The sequence below is a fragment of the Anser brachyrhynchus genome, assembly GCF_964034855.1.
Source record: "Anser brachyrhynchus genome assembly, chromosome: 11".
NCBI lineage: Eukaryota > Metazoa > Chordata > Aves > Anseriformes > Anatidae > Anser > Anser brachyrhynchus.
This window is the reverse complement of record NC_137706.1, coordinates 14,000,175-14,019,274: the sequence shown is the minus strand read 5'-3', so window position 1 is coordinate 14,019,274 and position 19,100 is coordinate 14,000,175. Positions and strand designations below refer to the sequence as shown.

General features: G+C 47.0%; 1 protein-coding gene across 3 annotated transcripts; it reads left to right on the top strand.

Annotated features, from left to right (window-relative positions):
* The first annotated feature begins 539 nt into the window (after positions 1-539).
* MINAR1 (membrane integral NOTCH2 associated receptor 1) lies at positions 540-19,081 on the top strand. 3 transcript variants are annotated; one of them, XM_080607621.1, is made up of 6 exons: positions 540-1,380; positions 1,521-1,665; positions 2,226-2,425; positions 9,475-11,818; positions 13,352-13,606; positions 17,534-19,081. In XM_080607621.1, the coding sequence occupies exons 4-6, from the start codon at positions 9,521-9,523 to the stop codon at positions 17,729-17,731; spliced, it is 2,751 nt and encodes a 916-aa protein (XP_080463747.1). In that variant the 5' UTR covers positions 540-1,380; positions 1,521-1,665; positions 2,226-2,425; positions 9,475-9,520; the 3' UTR covers positions 17,732-19,081. The 3 variants fall into 3 exon arrangements, with proteins under 3 accessions (XP_080463747.1, XP_080463746.1, XP_080463748.1); XM_080607620.1 differs by lacking the exons at positions 540-1,380; positions 1,521-1,665; positions 2,226-2,425 and adding an exon at positions 2,435-3,234; XM_080607622.1 differs by lacking the exons at positions 540-1,380; positions 1,521-1,665; positions 2,226-2,425 and adding an exon at positions 3,441-6,382.
* The last annotated feature ends 19 nt before the right edge of the window (positions 19,082-19,100 follow it).

Sequence of the window (19,100 nt, the reverse complement as noted above, 5' to 3'; positions counted from 1 at the left end):
GCAAACTGCAGGCTGCGTATTGCTAAGTGCTATTTAATGATGCGGGAAGTTTTGGTATTTGTCGTACCCTCCGAAAGAATAAGATGCTTCACCCAGGCTGCGACAGGGAAGAAGAAAGCAGCTGGGTCATGTCCAAGGTAAAATGAAAATGTATTTTCTTTTACCTCTCAGTGAAAGAGATTAATCAGGAAATGATTTGGGGGTTCCTGAGAGGTCCTAAAACACTAAGTTGGGTGTTGGGTTGCTGGTATGTTGAGCTCTTGTATTTCTAAAGGTATGATCTTTCCCAGAGGTTGCAATGAGGAAGATGATCAAGAGGTTTACTGCGTGGTAGTTTAGTTTTAAAACTAAACAGCACCATCATTGCTCTGTGAAAGGACAGGACGGTGTCAGAAATATCTTTATATCAGGGTGATGTACGCAGGAAAGAGACTGTGGCCCCCGTAAGGAGCTGGGCACTGGCTAAGGGTGCAGAAGGCGGGTGTGCAGAGCCCTGGCTTGGGGGGATGTCACCAGCAGGTCACCTAAATTTGCCGGAAGATGCTGGAAGGGAAGATCAGAGCCCTGGGGGGAAGGAGGAGGCTATGGAGGAGTCAGACAAGGAAAATGTGCCAGCGACTGAAGGAAAGAGGAGATGAAAGGGAAAAGGAGTGTGGAGAACAAAGCGCAGACGTCAAGGAAATGTGGGGAGGGGAAACAGAGATGATGGTGCTAAAATTAGATGGGGAACAGGGACAGGGAGAGCTGATCTGGTGCCCTCCCCTCAGATAAATTCCCACTGAAGCTGCTGTCAAACCTGGCTTGGGACAGGGGGTTGAGAATTGGGGTCACTGGGGTCCAGGTGGGAAAGTGAGGTCTCTGCAGCAGGTTTAACTGTTTCAAACCAATTTTCCAGGTGACTCCTAATTATATGCTACCAGTCACAGCCTATGAAAGGCTAATGAAACCTTTGTCATTAATTAAATGTCATTTCTACATGCTGAGGGGGGAGTGAGGGAGCGAAACAACGGGAAAAGTGACCGAACCTGGCTCCAGCTGTGGTCTGGGTTCAGGGCATGGCTCCTCTCCGTTGTGCTCTCCTTGCAGAGCATGGTTTGATGGATCTGGGGCTGTGGGAACAACATTTTGCACAAAACATGCTGCACGTGAGGCAGGAGCAGGGCCTGTGCGTGGAGGAGCAGGGGTGCAGTGCTCCCATCCACTGCCATCCAAACCCCCGCACTTCAGCAGACATCTTATGCTAGATAAGGGATGTGGTTCCCTTCCTCTGAAGTTTTGAGCTTTCAAGTCACTGCAGATTCTCCCCCAGGTTTTTGCAGTTTCCTGTCCCAGCTACAACTCAGGCCAGTGAATGCATGCAGGACGGCACACCAAGCATGTGTGAGCTGATGCTCGCCTGCCTTTTCCTCCCAGGAGGAGCTCAGGATTAGGTGCTTGGGGGCACCCTGTCGGACAGGGTGTTGTCGATCAGACCTCCTCTTTCACAACTGCACTATTATTTTTATTTCTTTAATTTCTAGCAGACCAGCTTTTGTTATGGGAGCCAACACTGGAAACCTATCACCGTGGTTTTGGGCATCGTCAGTGCAGCTCCAGCCTTTAGAGCTTCAGTCAAATACTGAGCCTGGGCTAAACCAAATAATATCAGCCAGACCTGGACAGGTGGTAAGAAACATTTCCTACTTTTGCCTTGGTATTTGCAATTCTGAGGGGCAGAGAGAGCTTTCTGGTGAATTTTCCCCTTTCCCGTGACCTGGAGGCGTGCTCTATAGGATGTGGTATGGGGCTGAAATCATCCAAGCATGCAATTTGCAAGTAAATGGTTCCTTACGGCACAAAACTAGCTGAAGGAAGCATGCAAAATGGGGCTCAAGGACACTGCCTCTTTCACTGCTGATAAGTAGTGGTAAGAATAAATGTAGTTCAAACACCTTCTTCTTCCATTTGCAAAGAAGTATGCTTGCCTTCTCCTCTTGTATTGGTTGTTGTATGCGTAAGTGCCTTTACAGATATATGCACACTGAATCACATACAGTGTTCCTCAAAGTCAGTGGAAGGACTTGCACATCAGTGGGTTTCTGACAAAAAAAAACCCTCTCCTGATCCCTTGTTTCTTCCAGAAAAGCAGAAATCTGTATCTAAGGTTGTCAGAGTAGGGAAAACACACAGCTTTATGCCAATTCGGCCAGAGTGGTGTGATGTCCATGGTGTGTTTGTGCACGCAGCCCTTCCAATTGCTTCGTCTGGGAGAGAAAACCCGATATTCCACCTCCTGAAGGTTACTAATGAAACGAAAAGTCAAGGCTCTGACATCTTACTGCTTTATTCACCCGGCAACACCTCTATTAAAAACTCTCTGCAGTACTTTCTGGGTGGCACAGCAAGCTGGCCATCGGCCGGGAGAGAAGCCCTGCTGGGACATGAGGTAAGCTCCTTACCTAACACCCGAGGTGGGGACAACCACGTCGTGTGGCCCACACAGCACCTTGTGCATGGTGGTCCATGCCGGTGACCCCATCCGAGCTAGGGCCACCATCCCTTTTTTTGCGAGAGGAGTTTGGGTACCGCCGGCAGCAGCCACCCGTGCGCCCCAAGCCCGTTGCCCCCCGAGCACCGCGGGCACGCAGGGATGGATGCTGGGGGAGCGATGTCCTCCCCACCCAGACACAACTGGAGAGATGCTCCACCGCATCTGTCCCCAGACACCTTCCGGAGGATTTGGGGTGCAGCAGGGTGGGGAAATAGCAGGGCTGAAATTGGGGCCGCAGCTGGACGCCTGCTGCCCCCCCCCCCGCCTCCTGGGGGCTCCGGGTGGCTGAGAGAGCCGCCGGCACTCGCGAGAAGAATAAATAAAATAATCAGAAAGGGTTTGCAAAGCCCGAGCGAGCATCCCCGGTGCCGCAGCGCTGGCTCCCGCCGGGCCGCGCCGAGCCGAGCCGGGCCGGGGCCCCCTCCCGTATCTGCGGGCTCGGGGGCGGCGCAGGGAGGCTCGGCTTGTGCAGCCCCCTCCCTCCTCTCCTCCTCCTCCTCCTCCTCCTCCTCCTCCTCCTCTCCTCCTCCTCCTCCCATGCCAACCTGCTGCCGCCTTTGTCAGCGCAGCCCGGCGCTATGGCATCCTGCTGGGGCTTCAGGCTCGGGCTCTTCCTCCTCCTCTTCCTCCCGGCTGGCAAGCGGCTGCTGCAGCGGCAGGGCCAGCCCTGACGGGCAAGAAGGAGGCAGGCGGAGCCCCCCCAGGTGAGCCCCAGGTGTCGGGGGGGGGCATGCAGAAAGGGGCACCGGAGACAAGCGCTCCCCAGCCCCCGGGGAGGATGCGGGGACGTGGGGGGGGGGGCAGGGGGGGTGGCTTCAGCACCGGCACCCCCCGGGGGTGGGGACACGGGGGGGGGGTGCAGGTTGGAAGCCCCCCAGCCCGGGCACCCCGAGGTGTCACCTCTTTGTCGGGACTCAAAGAAGGGGGGGGACTCGAAAATCTTAAAATTCCGTGACTTCGGCAGCTGCGCTTTGGTCCCGCACTGCTGGATCTGTCCGCGGGCAGCCGGAGGGGAGAGAGCGGGGGACCCCCAGCCTGCACCCCCAAATCCCTACTGGGAAGGGATGGGGAGCACACGGGGCCGGGGATGCTGCACCCACTGGTGGGGGGGAACGGTCTGAGCAAAGTCAGCTGTGGGGTGGCGGGGGGGGGGTGGGTTTGCCACGCAGAGACGCAGGCTGAGCACAGAGGGAACGAATCGCTCACGTTTAACTCGCTCAGACCTCTCCGTATCTATCTGATGGTGTTTGCAGGGGTGTCTCATTGTGCACGAATTTGGGGGGGAAAAACTGAACTCAGATGTGCTCTAATAACGCCTCGACAGGAGAGTGTTTGTGTGTGTCTGTATGGGCCGATAGTTGGCAAAGGATAGCCGGGAGCATATGATGCAGTAATAATTCAAGTAATTTACTGCACAGTTTTAGAGTGATTGACTGCACTTTTCCAGACCATGTAGAAACCTTAACCTGGGTTATGTAACTGAACAATACAAATAATAAACCCGATGTTATTGTGCAAGAAAAACCTAAGGCAAACCCTGTTCGACTTGAGCGCTGACACCGCTGCGGGGGCACGCTGTCTTTGCCCACAAGTTCCCCACCAATTTGTGCACTGGGAGGCTTTAGGGGCTGCTGAATTTTGCAGGGGGGCTGAAGTCCCTGTACAGCTCATCCTGCTTCTGCCGAGGAGCCTGGGTTTGCCCGTTTGTCCCCTTTGGCTCTGGAAGAGCGAATAAAAATCCCGGCGGGGAGCCAGCACAGGTCCCTCCACCCTGCTCTTGCACGCCTGGGGGGACAGTCCCATCGAGACTGCATGAGCCTGGCTGCTCGAGAGGACTTTTCAGAGGTGCTGAGAAGCCATCGTGGGGATGGGGCTCCAAAGTGCACTTTTTCGTTATCTTTTTAACGGGCAGCAAAAGGCAGGGGGAGGAATAAGGTGTGCGGAAAGGGACGCTGTTTCTGCTGGGTGTGCGCGCGGTGGAAGGCAGACGGAGCTCAGGATGTCTGTCTGTCAGAAATTCCTTCGTGTTTTGACAGGGAAATGGATCTGTGAGTAAGGGGGGAAACAAAACTGAATCCCGTCTCCAAGCGTATGTTTCATGTGAGGCGTGCGCTGCCTGCCTTGTTTTATTGTATCTGGCGCTGGGAAGACAGGCTGAAAGATTTATGAGCTCAAGTTAATAGTAAAACAGCATATTACAGCCTCTGTATTAATGTTCTCCTGCACTGAAGTAGCTTGCTCTTTCTGGGAGAATTTATGCAAGGATCGCTCGCTCTATCTGTCGTCGCGGTAATGGTATTATAGGGTGGCCCGTTAGTCACCGTGGGGGCAATCAAAACCAGGATGCTGCCTCCCTTTCAGCAAATCAAAGGGAGAGGGAAATGATGACTCCAGCAACTATACAGCCTGTGTGTTAGCTGCACCTGCTGTGGGCACTGGGAAACGGGGAGGACAAATGTCAGAGGCACCAAGAACAGCGAAGGAAATGAAGGAGGACATAGCAGAGGAAGATAACACGAGCTGTCTGCCAGCAGCCGTGATTCGGGCTCATCCAAGGCACCTTTTCAGTGCCAGTGGTGGGACTTTCTCTTGAATCACATCCTGGGATTGATGTGCCCCAATATGCACTGCCCTTAGTGGATGCAGTGGCGGCTGAAGGTGCCACTTGGCATCTGGGAGCAGTGGCACTGATGAAATGAATTGCTGTGAATGGTGAATTTACAGGGGAACCAGCAGGTGGAGGGGACCCTCGCTCCAGTGCTAGTCTGGGGAGTTGAGGAGGGAAATTTTATTCTGGCAGGTTTCCCTGGGCCACGGGGGAGAGGTCTTACAGAGGACTGATTCCCAAAGACACCAGAAAATAGAACAGCATCTTCCCCTTGTGCAGCCGTGAGGGATGGAGGTTGCAATCGCAGTACTCTTGGTCTGCGCCTCCAGAGGCTGAGGTAGCAGCTTAACGGTAAGAAGAGAGCTCAGTTCATTGCTTTGGTGCAGGGCAAGAAGGCATCGATTTGTGGTGAGCCCGGAGCTCATCTGTGCACAGTCAGACCCCAGCGACTGGCCGTGCGATACGATGCTGTACGAGCCCGTGCTGCCATATAATTGTGCTGCCAGGGCTGCAAATGTTGAGCCTGAGGAGCTAAGTCACAGCCCCCCTCCCTGTGTTAATAAGACAAAGTCATTAAGAGTGAAATGTTAAGTGGCTCATTTGGTCAGAGGCTGTCTGGCTGAGGATAAATAAGCAAGGTCCTGGCCCTGTGCCCGATTTTCTCCATGACTCTGGAGATCAGTGGCGGTTTAGGGGGTGTGAAGGGTGCGTGGTTGTGCTGGTAGCGAGGATCAGGCAGGACTTTGGTGGAATTGAGGCCATCCGAGCAACCCCATGCTGCTATGCGTGCTGTGGGTACTTTCATTTACTCTGCTGCTTTTGACTGGTTCACGACTCTGTACCCTCTCTGAAAGGTCTTCCTATGCTCATTTTGGAGCTTTGCATTTACGTGCCAGGTCCAGGTCTATTCTGGTCCTGCTCTGAAAGGTGGTGAATGATCATGGACCTGAGATGGTGCCTGGCCAAATGCTCAGAGCCTGGGATGTGCAGCTCCCAGGGTGACTTGACAAGAGACGGGGGAGCCTAATGTGCAGCTAAAAGCTTTGGCACCAGGTTTGCCTGATTTTTGCATCTCTGACCCTGGAAGTAAGGTTTTAAGGCTTTGTCCTTATGGGGTATTACATCCTGTTCCCTTTATTATTCTGTTCTTTGCAGCCCGAATCTGCTGGGTGTTCCAGGGACAGTGTTTCTGATGCTCTGGAACAAGAGAGCACACATTTCAATGCCCAGCCTGAAGCCCAAAGGTATCTTTTACACCTGAGTGCGTTCACACCAGAAAGGTGTTTGTGAGCAGCCAAGGGACGAAGAGGAAATTATTCCAGCTCCTAGATACCTTGCTTTTCCTCAAGGCCTGCATCTAATCTTGCAACCTGCCTTTTCAATTCCCACCTCCCATAGCTGAGCCTCAGTTGAGCAAATTGGCCAAATTCCCACCTCTACAGGCTCAGCTCTCGCCCAGTGACCCTTGTCTCAAAGCCTCTATCACCCCCTGTCCCCTCTCTGCTTTACAGCTGACTGCCACCTTCCAGGCTTGGCTCTGGGAAAGAAGGAGACAAACAAACTGGTCCCAGCCTGAGCTAGACCAGGTCTGGCAGAGCAGCTCCATGTAGGATCCGTGCTTCAGCGCCGCTGCCTTATGGCTTGGCCGTGGGTTGGAGTCCCCAAACCAAGGCTCCTTGTAGGTACTGATGCAGCTAAGCAAAAGCAATATGAGGTGTGGGGGTATGTGGGGCTTCCTCTGAACCTACTGAAGATGTCAGCACGCAGCACCTTTGAAAATCAGGCTGACCCAAGTTTTACCAAGTCATAGGATTTGGAAACCTGAATGGAAGTTTGCAGTACTGTAAGAATGGCTTCCTGCAAAATAGAAAAAATTCAAGAAATGCTACCCAGGTTACCCTCACTGGGATGAGAGAGCACAGAAGGAGTGCTGGGAAAGGAAGGGAACAAAATGGGTTGTCAGTTTTGAGAAGTATTTTATTGCAAACTGACTAGTGGTGTATTTTAGCAGGACTGTGAGCGGGGAGAAAGCAGGGCTCTGGCAGGTCAGTGCAGGCAGAGCAGGGTGTGTGTCAGGCTGTGAACATGCATATCCAGGTGCAGGTTTTGTGAGAAGCTGTGAAGTTACAAAAGGGAGGAGATATTTGCTGTTGCTTGTATTCAGCACGGAGGTGACAAAAAGACAGATTTCCACTCCTGCCGCAAATGGCAGATTTATAACGTGCTGAAAATTGAGTTGCAGAGGCAGTCCCCTGTCAGCCGGGACTGTCTCCTGCAAGCCCCACATTTGAAGTTTACTCCGGGAGTGCTTGGTGGCTTTGGTGGCAGGTAGAGCAGCTTGGACACAGCCAGGGTGCTTCATTTCCTGACGGTGACACGTCAGAGAGATGCAAAGGCAGGCTGATAAAGAGGCTGTGCCTCCAAGCACACTCAGTTGATAAAGAGAGAAGGGATACAACCATCCTCCTCCAGCTTTTAGCATTACTTTCTGCAGCCAGGCGCTGAGCAATATAACATTTCTGCTCTCTTGTCAGTTAGCAGAAAAGCTTTGCTGCTGTGCATAATACAGGAGCTTTAAAAGCAAACATGCATGCTACGGAGGAACTGGAAAATCCCTGTAGTCATTGGTTTCTGAGAGCGGTGTTTACAATCACAGGAATACATTCATGCTGCTACTCAACTTCTGATCAGAGGCAGCAGAAAGATGTTTCTTAAATAAACAGCCAAGTCTGCATGGAGATCTCCTTCAGATTCACATAGGCAACTTGTTTTTCTTTTTTTCTCTCTCTGGAAGCTGCTGCTGTGGCGTTTGCTATGAAAGCTGATGTATGGCAGCTTCTGACACTGCTGGTGATCAGCAGCGTAATGTGGGGTCAGGATGAAAGGCTACAAGAGAGGGAGGAGTTGTTCAGGGTTCCTGGGACCATGCTCAGGAGTCCTGATGTTTTTGGGTGGGAATCGGCTTTTTTAAGGAGTAATAAGAAACCTTGCAAGCCTGACTTGTGCTTTGCCACTCAGGTGGGTATTCTGCTCTTGATGCAGATGGAGAGACTCGCTCCTGGGGTCATTGCAGGGTGGGAGTGAATGGGGGAGGCACCATAGCTCTTTGGGAAAGGAGAAATATTATTGTCATTCCTGTCAGTAAGAATAACAAAGTGTCCAACATAAGAACTGCAGCATCCCATGATCTGTCTAGTTTTGTAAACTGCCTCTCCTAGTAGCCAGCAGCAGGCACCGACAAGAATATTCACTACAGGCAGATGAAAAATAACCTGCATCCCATCAGCAGCCTTTCTTAATCTATAATAGCTAGAGGTTGGCTTCCACTCTGAAAGCGGGGTTTTACATCCTTCCCAAGATGTTTGCTCGTGTTAGCTGTGCTTGCCTGAGCTATTCTTATTACCCATATAAATGTGCAGCCTTTGCTCTCCACCTCTGCCCTGGCTCTTCAGACCGGCGAATGAAGCTGCACTGCCTGGGTTTCTTTGGGAGCCCATTACTGAAGAGGATGTGCTCCATCCTTGATATTTCTCAGTCTTCACATGCTCCCTGATTGGCAGACAGTCCTCTAACATCTGCTGGATTTGTTTCAAGATTCAGTGGGATATTTTATTTTTTAACTCTTTCGGCTCTTTTCTAAATTTTGCACTTTATTTCTGAAATGGGGCTCAAAGATTTTCAGATGTGGCCAGGCAGCTCTTCCATTCCTGAAATGTAAAGTCAGGAAAAGGTATTTCTGCAAAGTGTATCATACTATCTAGAAGAAATAATATAGAATAGAGAGTAATGTTTTTAAAAAAGCATGATGCTTAGATAACTTCTAGCAGATAACTTCTAATTTTCTTACTGTCAGAAAATCTTCCTGTGAGCATTTTGCAGTCAATATGGAAACAGCTGGAGTTGTCATGGTGTGGTAGATCACCTCTGGTTACAGAACAGGGGTAGAATTATTGCCAAAAAACTCGACACATCTGCACTTTCATAAGTTGATCAGATGTTCTGTGAAAGCCCACTAGCAAGCAGGCTATGGTGTTGTATCTGCCATGAGTTCAGCCCCTGCAAAACTTCTGCTGTTTATTCACTTGCTCACTTTGGCAGATAGTGACACAAATGGGCTTCCTTGGATGAAATCCTGATCCCATTTAAGTATTATTGACTTCACTGATGCTAGGATTACAGCCATGGAGTTTGGAAACAAGAGGATGGGTTATACAACCAAGCCCCTGACTGCATGGGCAGGGAGGCAGGTCCAGTCTGTGGCTGAATTACAAGATTCTGAACATTATCTATGGGTGACTTACAATCTTTTTTTGTTTGCTGTTGTGTGTTGCTGTAGAAGTGGAGCACAGTTTCCAGGATAAACAACAAAATACGCTTGAGCTATGGAGTCCAACCAGGAAACCTCACTCTTCCTCGTGAAGATCTTGGAGGAGCTGGACACAAAGCAGAACACCGTTTCTTACCAGGATCTCTGCAAGTCACTCTGTGCAAGGTTTGATTTGTCCCAGTTGGCCAAACTCAGAAGTGTGCTGTTTTACACTGCTTGCCTGGATCCTAATTTCCCAGCGACTTTGTTCAAAGACAAAATGAGATGCACTGTAAACAATCAGCAATCAAAGAAAATCATGGTTGCAGCAGATATAGTAACAATATTCAACCTCATACAAATGAATGGGGGAGTGGCCAAGGAGAAGCTTCCAGTTGCAAGGCAGAAAGTGAAGAAGAAAGAGTCCTTCGAGTCCTGCAGATCCGACACGGAAATCTGCAACGTGGCAGACTGCGTGCCCAACTGCGAGCTGAACGACCAGGACTTTAACCAGGGCTTTCCGGTCAGAAGGTCTTCAAAATGCAGGAAGATGGACTGCAAAGACTGCCAACAGTTCGTTCCCTCATCAGAACCCAACTTTTTGCTTGGGGTCAATAAGGAGATGAAGGGCCGGGCTGCCTCTCTGGACAGGCTGCAGGCACTGGCATCCTACTCCATCGCCACGTCTCCGCCGTGCGAGATGCAGAGTACATACTTCCCCATGAACATTGAAAACGAATCTATTTCAGACCAGGACTCCTTGCCAATAAGCGCAGGTCTGAAAGAAACCTTCATTTCAAATGATGAGCCGTTTGTGATGCAGTCGTGCATCCAGAAAAGGAATATATTCAAAGAAGATTTTCATAATCTGATTACAATATCTCCCAACTTAATACCACCCAACAAAAAGCCAGAAGATGGACACAGAGAGCCTCAGAACAGGAAAGAAAGCTCTAAGCAGGCTTTCTTCAACCACAGCTTTGAAATGCCATACAGCAGCCAGTACTTGAATCCAGTTTATTCTCCTATACCAGACAAAAGACGAGCGAAGCATGAAAGCCTAGATGATCTTCAAGCTTCAACGTATTTTGGCCCAACTACTATTCTTGGGCCCCAGGACAACAAAAAGTGGACAGGAAAACCAACCAAACAAACTGCCTGGCCAGCTAAAAGCTGGAGCTTAAATACTGAGGAGGTACCTGACTTCGAACGATCATTTTTTAATAGGAAGCAGTCAGAAGAGAAGATGCGCTACCAGAGTTCGAACAACCCGTCTCCAAACTTTCCTTCAGCTGACAGGCATCAGTCCTACCTAAATGCAAAGGATCAGCAACCAATTATGCAGACAAATTACGCTGTGAAACAAAACGGGCATAAACCCAAGGAAATTCCTTCCATTCTAGATGTGGAAAAACATGAGCCGGTCAAAAAGTTTAAGGACAAAAGCATTAATTGTACTTCTGTTCAGATCTTAAGCATTGACAGGACCACGAGTGTCGGGACACAAACGGAGCAACAGGTCCTGGACCACAAAAAATGCAAGGATATGTGTGCACCAGGCCAAGCCAAGTATGGAGAGCGGCACTCCCTTAAGCACTCAGATGATGACTCTGAAATTGTGAGTGATGATATCAGTGACATTTTCCGGTTTTTGGACGACATGAGTATCAGTGGGTCCACGGGAGTGATGCAGTCTTCGTGCTACAACAGCACTGGTTCCCTGTCTCAGGTGCATAAATCAGACTGTGACAGCTCACCTGAGCATAATTTGACTAAAATCTCCAACGGGAGTGCCTGCAACAAATTAGAAAAAGTGGTCCGGGCTGATGTCAGTAACACTGACGATGAACTGAAAACAAGTGTCTGCAAATTGGTTTTGAGGATTGGTGAAATAGAGAAGAAACTGGAGTCTCTCTCAGGCGTCCGTGAAGAAATCTCCCAAGTCCTGGGAAAATTAAGCAAGCTGGATCAAAAAATTCAGCAGCCAGAGAAGGTCAGTGTACAAATAGATCTTAATTCACTGACAAGCGAGGCCGCGTCAGATGAAAGTAACTCCCCGCAGATATTTCAGTGCCACAACACTCCTCATGGAGGCAAGCTGGAGAATAATCCAGAATGGTGCTGTTCAGACGCCAGTGGAAGTAACAGCGAAAGTCTTCGAGTAAAAGCCTTAAAAAAAAGTTTATTTACTAGGAGGTCATCAAGATCATTAACAGAGGAAAATAGTGCAACTGAATCCAAAATAGCAAGTATTTCAAACTCTCCCCGAGACTGGAGAGCTATTACTTATAGCAACCAAGTTGGCATTACAGAAGAGGAGATGAAAGAGAGAGATGGAGGAGAAAATAAAGACTGGCACAGGAAATCTAAAGAGGTAATTTCAACCTTAACTCACATAATAAGCATTCGAAAATAATCTAGTTATGAATGTCTTCCGCAGTCATCACAAGCCTTGGGGTATGACAATGCTTTGGCCCGCCATATTATGCCTGTCTTTATTGTTATCATAATTGAGTGATTTTGTACCTATATATTCTTGCTTGGCAGCTGCAATATGGTCAAGTTGTTCCTAAAAGCATTTTGCTCTTTTGAAAAGGGAGGGGGGTAATTTGGGTGAAATCTTCGAAAGAGGATGATGTTCTTCATCATCAGGGGCGATATAACGGAGGCTGGGTAATTAACTTGGTGAAAAGAGCGTGAGGAAAATTGTTACAGTCTGAAATTCTCCAGAGGTTGGTTTAGAAGGGATATTTTGAAATTGCATTGTGATGGCTTTTATCAGAGAGTACATGCATATTTAAAAGGCAACAAAGTAGATTCGTGGATTCAAGTCCCTCAAGAAAAAAATCCTTCTGTGTGCACCATGAGATGCAAACTGTAGTCATGTTTTCTTTGTCTGACTTTCATGGTCATTGACATGCATCTTAAACCTTCCATGGTGGAAATGCAGCATAGCTGCCCTCTTGGTTTGGTCAGCCAGAAAAAACTCTGCCCAAATCCCTCCCAGCAGCTGCCCACTGCTGTCTTTGCAGATCGCATCCTTATCGTGGCTGTCCTTACACTGGGCTCTGGTTGCTGCTTGGTTAAAAGTGTGCATGCTGAGGGTTATTGTTTCTGTTTTGTGGAAGTGGAGCCCACTGGAGAGGGTTGGGGACCCTTCAGCTTCCCAGTCTATCAGGAACATGGGGTGGGCATGCTGTGCTTCCTTAGGAGGGGGATCAAGGGCAAAGAATGATTGAGGACGGAGGAGATGAGGTTTGATGGGGGTAAGTGCAATTGGATTGAACGAGAAACCATAAACTATGGTTTATTAGCAGGTTGCAGATGGGGAAAGGGGTTACCTTTATCAAGCCCAAACCCTGGCATTTCTGTACATTGGTCTGCCCAGGATGAAGTAAAGACTTTGAAGGTCGCTTCCTCACTCCTGTGGTAGACCATGGCTGATGCTAGATTGGTAGCATGGATGATGTGGTGCCAAGGGGGTAGCACCTGGAGGCTCCCCCCACGACTTCATCCTGTTGAGATTTGATCTGGAAACACAAATTTTGAAGCTTGTATGGGGCTCCGAGCTTTACCAGATCAGCTAGGCATTTCTGAATGTTCGGGCTATTTTCAGAATAGTTTTATAACCCGTAAACAATACAAAACCTAAATTTCCTCTTCTGCGTCAGCTTTGTGATCATGTTATGGAGACTTGTCTGTAAAATACCTCTTTGATCTGGTTGTGAGAAGAGGGTGGGCAAACAGATTAAGTCCACCATCCGAAAACTTTGTTCTAGCTGATACTTCTCTTATCTTGGCTTAAGCAGTATCATATAGTGAGTCTGAAAGGAATATCTTTGTCCTTTGTGTTTAACCCCCTCATAGTCCTGTTTCTTCTCTCAAATTCTTTTGAACCCTATTGCAGGCAGACAGGCAATATGAAATCCCACAGCCACATAGACTGTCTAAACAGCCAAAAGATGCTTTCTTGATTGAACAAGTCTTTAGTCCTCATCCCTACCCTGCATCACTCAAGTCACACATGAAGAGCAACCCGCTCTACACGGACATGAGGCTGACGGAGCTGGCTGAAGTGAAACGCGCCCAGCCATCATGGACCATAGAGGAATACACGAGGAATTCGGGGGATAAAGGCAAGATTGCAGCATTGGATCTACAAGTGAGTCCCATTTGTTTAATTTGAATGGCTTGTTTGTGAATGGATGTTACCAGAAAATGAATTTAATAAGGGATTTGGATAGCTCAGGAAGGAGCTATGCAGTGTTGAGCCTCTAATCTTGCTGATCCCTATCCATCCTGGCTAAGGACAAAGAAAAATGTGGATGTTTGATTGCTGAGTGATGATCATTGACAGGTTGGTGCTTCCACTCTGTTCTGTAATGGAGAGATGTCTGCTAAGCCATCGCACTGTTGTTAACTCTAAAGAAGAGGCTGGGGATAAAGGGATGGACAAAAGGGGGAGGTGAAACTGGTCCCTAATTGCAGTAAGGTGGTGGTGCAGAATCTGGCATTGCTGCTTTTTCTTTTATCCTTGTTCTCTCTGAATTGTTCACAGAGAATTTAAGTGTTAACACTTTTTCCATTTTGCTAGGAACATGAAACAAAATATTTGTAGAAGACATTCAATACCATCACTCTTTTTGAAATACACAGCTGTTTGAAGCTCTGAAGTGGCTGTTGGAAACTACAGTCATGTGAAGGGCAGATCAGTTAATGGTGGGTCATATTTTAGTTCAGCTTGGAAATGTGCCTTTGAGGTAGATCTCCCAATGGTCTCTGCTTGGGAGAGTGATCTCTGAGAGTGGAAACCGAGTTTGTTTGTTTGAAACTACACCACATGTTGTGTTCCCTGAGTAAACAATGCATTCCCAACCACTAACAGGCCAGACCAGATCTAGCCCAGATCTATATCCTCCCCTTTAAAGGCAAAAGGGGAGACCCTGCGTCTTCACCAATTTCTCTACTGATTTGTTCCTACCAGGTTGCACAGCTTGCCAATGCAGGCATAGCCTACATAGGTATATAACCTAAAAAGAATAACCAGGCTCTTCTTCCCGGTTAGTCTGATAAACACAAAACATCTTCTAGGAAGGAAGATCTCTGAGCCTAAAGGGGAAACATAAAGAATGTCATCCAAAATGTGTAAAGACCAAACAGCTGTTGCAGCATTGGGTCATGAAACACAAAAAGCATCACATAATGAAATCAGCCCTTGATGCACAAATCATGGTGTATCGCCTGTATACATTTATATAGCAGCATGCAGAGCCAGCAGAGGGGACCGGTGCTGCCCTCAGATGTCTTGGGCTGGAATTTGCTTGTGCAGGAATTTGTGCAGACTGCATTAACCTCCAGGCACAGCTCATGCAAACGTCCTTGACCTCACCAGCCTCTGCTCCTTGCTGTGCTAAAGCGTACCTGGAGAGAAACCGAGTAGCACAGGGACCAGGCTGCATCTTGCCTCAGCTGCCTGCTGCTGTTTGGGATTTAAAAGCATCAGAGGGGTTACTAAATTCTTATCCCTGGCATTGCAGACCATATGCTGGAGTAGGAATAGACTGAAAGAAGTTCCTCTGCAGTAGGCAGCCACAAAGCATCCCTTACCTGCTGTGCGGAGGCAACAGGGGAGGTGATATTTGGAAGCACAGCTCCCCTGGGAGAAGTGTTCTCCATCTGGTCCTTGTAGGACCGTTTTCTTCCATGTAAGCAGCTCTGCATCACTGTGAGCAAACCAGAGAAAGCAGCTTATTGCCATCATTTATCTTTAGGATAAAGGTGATAAAACTTTACGGGTTTGATTCTCTCCCTGCAAAAGGACTGTCAGAATTGCATCTACTCTGCAAAACCCATGTCTAGACTTTATAATAGAGCTTACTGACAAACTTAAAAAATAGACACAGACTGATGAGTGGGTTTTTTCCTAGTTATTAAGTTTATTAGAACTGAAAGTAAATACATTATGCTTTAATGAACATTCCTACGTCTGGCAATGAAATGGGAAAGGAAGCTGATTAACAGTAATGGGCCTTTTTAATAATGCATCTTCCTTCTGAAGTAGTTAAAAGGTCAATATCAAGGCAGAGAGGTCCAAAACTATAATTTCCTTGAAGCATAGCTGTCTTTTATTTTTTTTTTTTGTGTGTGTGTGTGTTTTTAACCTTGGTTTGCTCATTTAAAATTTCTCCCAGTCTTCTTTTAAAGCAGAAACTGCAAAAAACTACAGTCATGCCAAAGCTTGTCCCAGCACAGGGTCTGTTTAAGATCTCATTGCTTTGCCCTGCATATGAGGAGACGCTGGGATGAAGCATTCAGTCAGGCTATTTCTTTCTGATGCCCTTAGAGATGAGGTTGCTGTTTTATTTCTGGTTTTCTCTTCAAAAGGCTGGAATAGGTCATTCACAGATCGAATGGTACACTCTGAAGACTCAGCTTGATGGTGTCTGCTTCAGAGTACAGGCACTGTCATAGAGATCTCCATTAATTAATCATAAAACCGTTGCTTAATTTTAATTGTTTGTTTCTGGGGCAGCTATAAAACCACTTCTTGTAGTAGTTCTGTACATAAAGCAAATAGCGCTGTCAGGCAAAGCAAGGTTTCAGCTCATGGCCACAAAATCTGAATTAGCCAATTAAAGGCTTACCCAAATCCCTCTCAAGTCTGCTGGAGTTTCTTTGTGCTGGGTCCAGTGAGCTGTGGATCAGACCCATTGCAAGCACAAAAAAGGTATGTGTTGGTATTCTCACAGGAACGTTTCTATATGGAACCTTTTTCAGTTGTTAAAGAATTGGCCTTTTAGGCCTCAGACACGGGAGACAGCTTCAAGGAAAAGCTGTCATTTTTCAAACATTTTTTTCTCCTCTTCTTCACATTTTTGCTTTATTTCTTTCTTCTGGTAAGTGCGGTATAGTGTCTAGTGTTGGGTTTTCCCTTTTTCCCCCCCCATTTTACCTTAGAGACAGGATGAAAGGAAAAAAACAAGCAAGGTGGAAATGCAAAGCATTAAGAGATTGAAAATTCTAAGGAAGAAAAAAAGACAGAAAGAAAAAAAACTATATGAAATGCAACATTCAAATGAAGGCACTGATAGAGTCCCCCAGGTTGCCTTTCATTTTGTGCCCAATTCAGATTTCAGATTTCCTTTTTTTTTTTTTTTTTTTTCCACCCAGAGAGAATCAGATCAGACTTTGACAATGAGCAGAGTATTGCTTCTGTGGAAATGTAGTTTGTGCCCTTGGGGTTAAATGGTCTCACCTGTAGAGATGGTCTGGAGATGGTGTAATATGGAGTAGAAAATCTTGTCCTATGTGTACAGATCCTCCTCTTGCCTCAAAAACTGAGAGCGCATCTTGCTGAGTGCATGGGTCTTTCCCTAGCTGCTGTCCCTCATTCCTGTGTGGTTTTTGGTGTAAAGAAACAGGTTGGCTCATGAAAGACAAGAGAACTTGTGAGATCTTAACGTCACCTGTGGCATGTGTGAGGTATATGTACCTCAATGCCACATGCAAGAGTAAATGCCGCAGCACTCTCTGCCATGCGTAGTGACCTCTTCCGTGGGCAGAAGGGAGGATGTAGCAGAAGATGAAGTTGTACAAGGAGGATGAGGAGACCTGCCTTTGCAGGCAAGTCAAGGAAGCAAAATTAGGGTTAGCTTTGTAAAATGTAGTTCATAAGGAGTGTGTGTTAAGAACCTTTCTCACCAGCTGGGCTTTAATAATTTAAAAAGCAGTAACAGACCGGTAGTTGCTGACATCTCTGCTGTCTAGCAGATAAAAGAGATCTTATTTAAATGCCACCAAGGATGACGAAGTTTCCGGCAAATCAGAAGTATGTCAGGGATTTTGAAGCAGAATTAAACTGTTGCGGGAGTTTATTTTTTGCAGTGTTTTATTGCCACTTTCATCAGCCTTATGGAACTGGGACCTGGAGAAATGGAGTTGAAGGGATGTGAGCAGCAGCAATAACCCACTTTATCCTGACAGCAGACCCAGATGCAGCTGAGAGGCCTCCAGACACACCTGCTTTATTTACTTATTTTATTAATAACAGATCCCAGGCAATTAACAACTGTTTCCTTTTAATTTTTAGACTCAAGAATCTTTAAACCCAAACAACTTAGAATACTGGATGGAAGACATTTATACACCTGGCTATGATTCCTTATTAAAACGCAAAGAAGCCGAGTTCAGAAGAGCAAAGGTTTGCAAGATAGCTGCCCTAATAGCAGCGGCAGCTTGTACAGTTATTCTGGTCATTGTAGTTCCCATTTGTACAATGAAATCCTGAGTACGTGGACAGACTCGTGACTCCCAGCTGTGCGCATCTCAGATAGCTCATTCTGTATTTCAAGCACCCGATGGCAAAACTGTAAGGAATTTGCTAAGGAAGAATGTTCTGAGGATATCCTGGTGGAGATTGCTGTAAACGTAGACAGAACACAAAACGACGAGAGAAACATTTTTTTTCGAGAAGTATTATTTTAAATAACAGAGCATGTGGCAGAGTTGATGGGAACTCGGTTCGATTTTTATGCATTTTTAAAAGTGCAATATTTTTTTTCCTAAAGAAACAATATAATGTTTTACAGAATCAGAGACTGACAAGAATCCAGGCAAAAGAGGAAGGTTGTCTGAGCTATGTTGCATTTACTGGAGGTGTGAGTACCTGGAGGTAGCACTGTATAGAAGGGAATGTTCTATATGCATTACATCGGGGAGCTAAGAATGTCTTAAAGCTCTCTACAATGTAGAAAACTCTGAATGTATTGTATTTATTTACAGCATTTATGTATTTCATGATCATTTGATTGAAAGCAGACTGTGTAGCCATGAACAGAGTTCATTCCTATGTTCAGATTAAAAAGGGCTTTTTATATTTGGTCTTGCCCTAAGACCCACTCTATCATCACTGAGTACTTAGATAAGTGCAATGTGCTGCAGACCAAAAAGATTATGTTTTAAAGCAATCAAAAGAGGTTTTAGTTGCTTCTGTTGAATAACATTTGCATAGAGCTGGCAAACATGCCTTGCCAAAAGGGTATTCTTTACCTCTGCAGACAGTGAAACTGTCTCAATTTCACTCCTGCCAGCAAGCAAAGCTGGCAAATCAAAGCAACACTCAGTTAAAGTTCTCATAAATGTAATCTGAACAGTTATAATTTTGTCACAAAGTCTTTGTGCCTTTTTTTAGACTGTAGATGAAACAGAACTGTTTAATTTTGCTATTTTGAGCCCATAACATAAATCACAACATAATGGGTACTAATGGAGGTTCTCTTCCCGCAAGCCTTCTATACAGTTCAGATTGCTCCTCAGATTGCAGGGCTGGAGGTTACTGAGCGCTTACATTAAGGGCACAGTCTTACAGCACGGGTGGAAACTTGCTGTTAGTGCAATGCATTCGGCACAGGGAGCTCGTCTGCTTCCCCTAGTGCTAATGTACTTAAGAATGATGGTTGACTCTGTTGGACAGCAAGCAGTCTGTAACCCCACGAGAAACATCCATTTAATGCTTTATCCCAAATGCACGTAGCAGTTTAAAAGGACTTCTCGAGTTATGATAGAAATGATGTGCCATGGTTAGTGAAAGCAAACGCCCAGACAGTATTTCTCTTCTGTCACGAGTGGATGGGGGGGGGGGGGGGGGAGGGTAAGAA

What these genes read in the sequence shown, in the direction of transcription:
- MINAR1 (XM_080607621.1), top strand. Translation starts at nt 9,521, where the DNA reads ATGGAGTCCAACCAGGAAACCTCACTCTTCCTCGTGAAGATCTTGGAG. An exon ending in GGCACAGGAAATCTAAAGAG is followed by an intron (nt 11,819 to 13,351) that starts GTAATTTCAACC and finishes ACCCTATTGCAG; the next exon opens with GCAGACAGGCAATATGAAAT. An exon ending in TTGCAGCATTGGATCTACAA is followed by an intron (nt 13,607 to 17,533) that starts GTGAGTCCCATT and finishes TTTAATTTTTAG; the next exon opens with ACTCAAGAATCTTTAAACCC.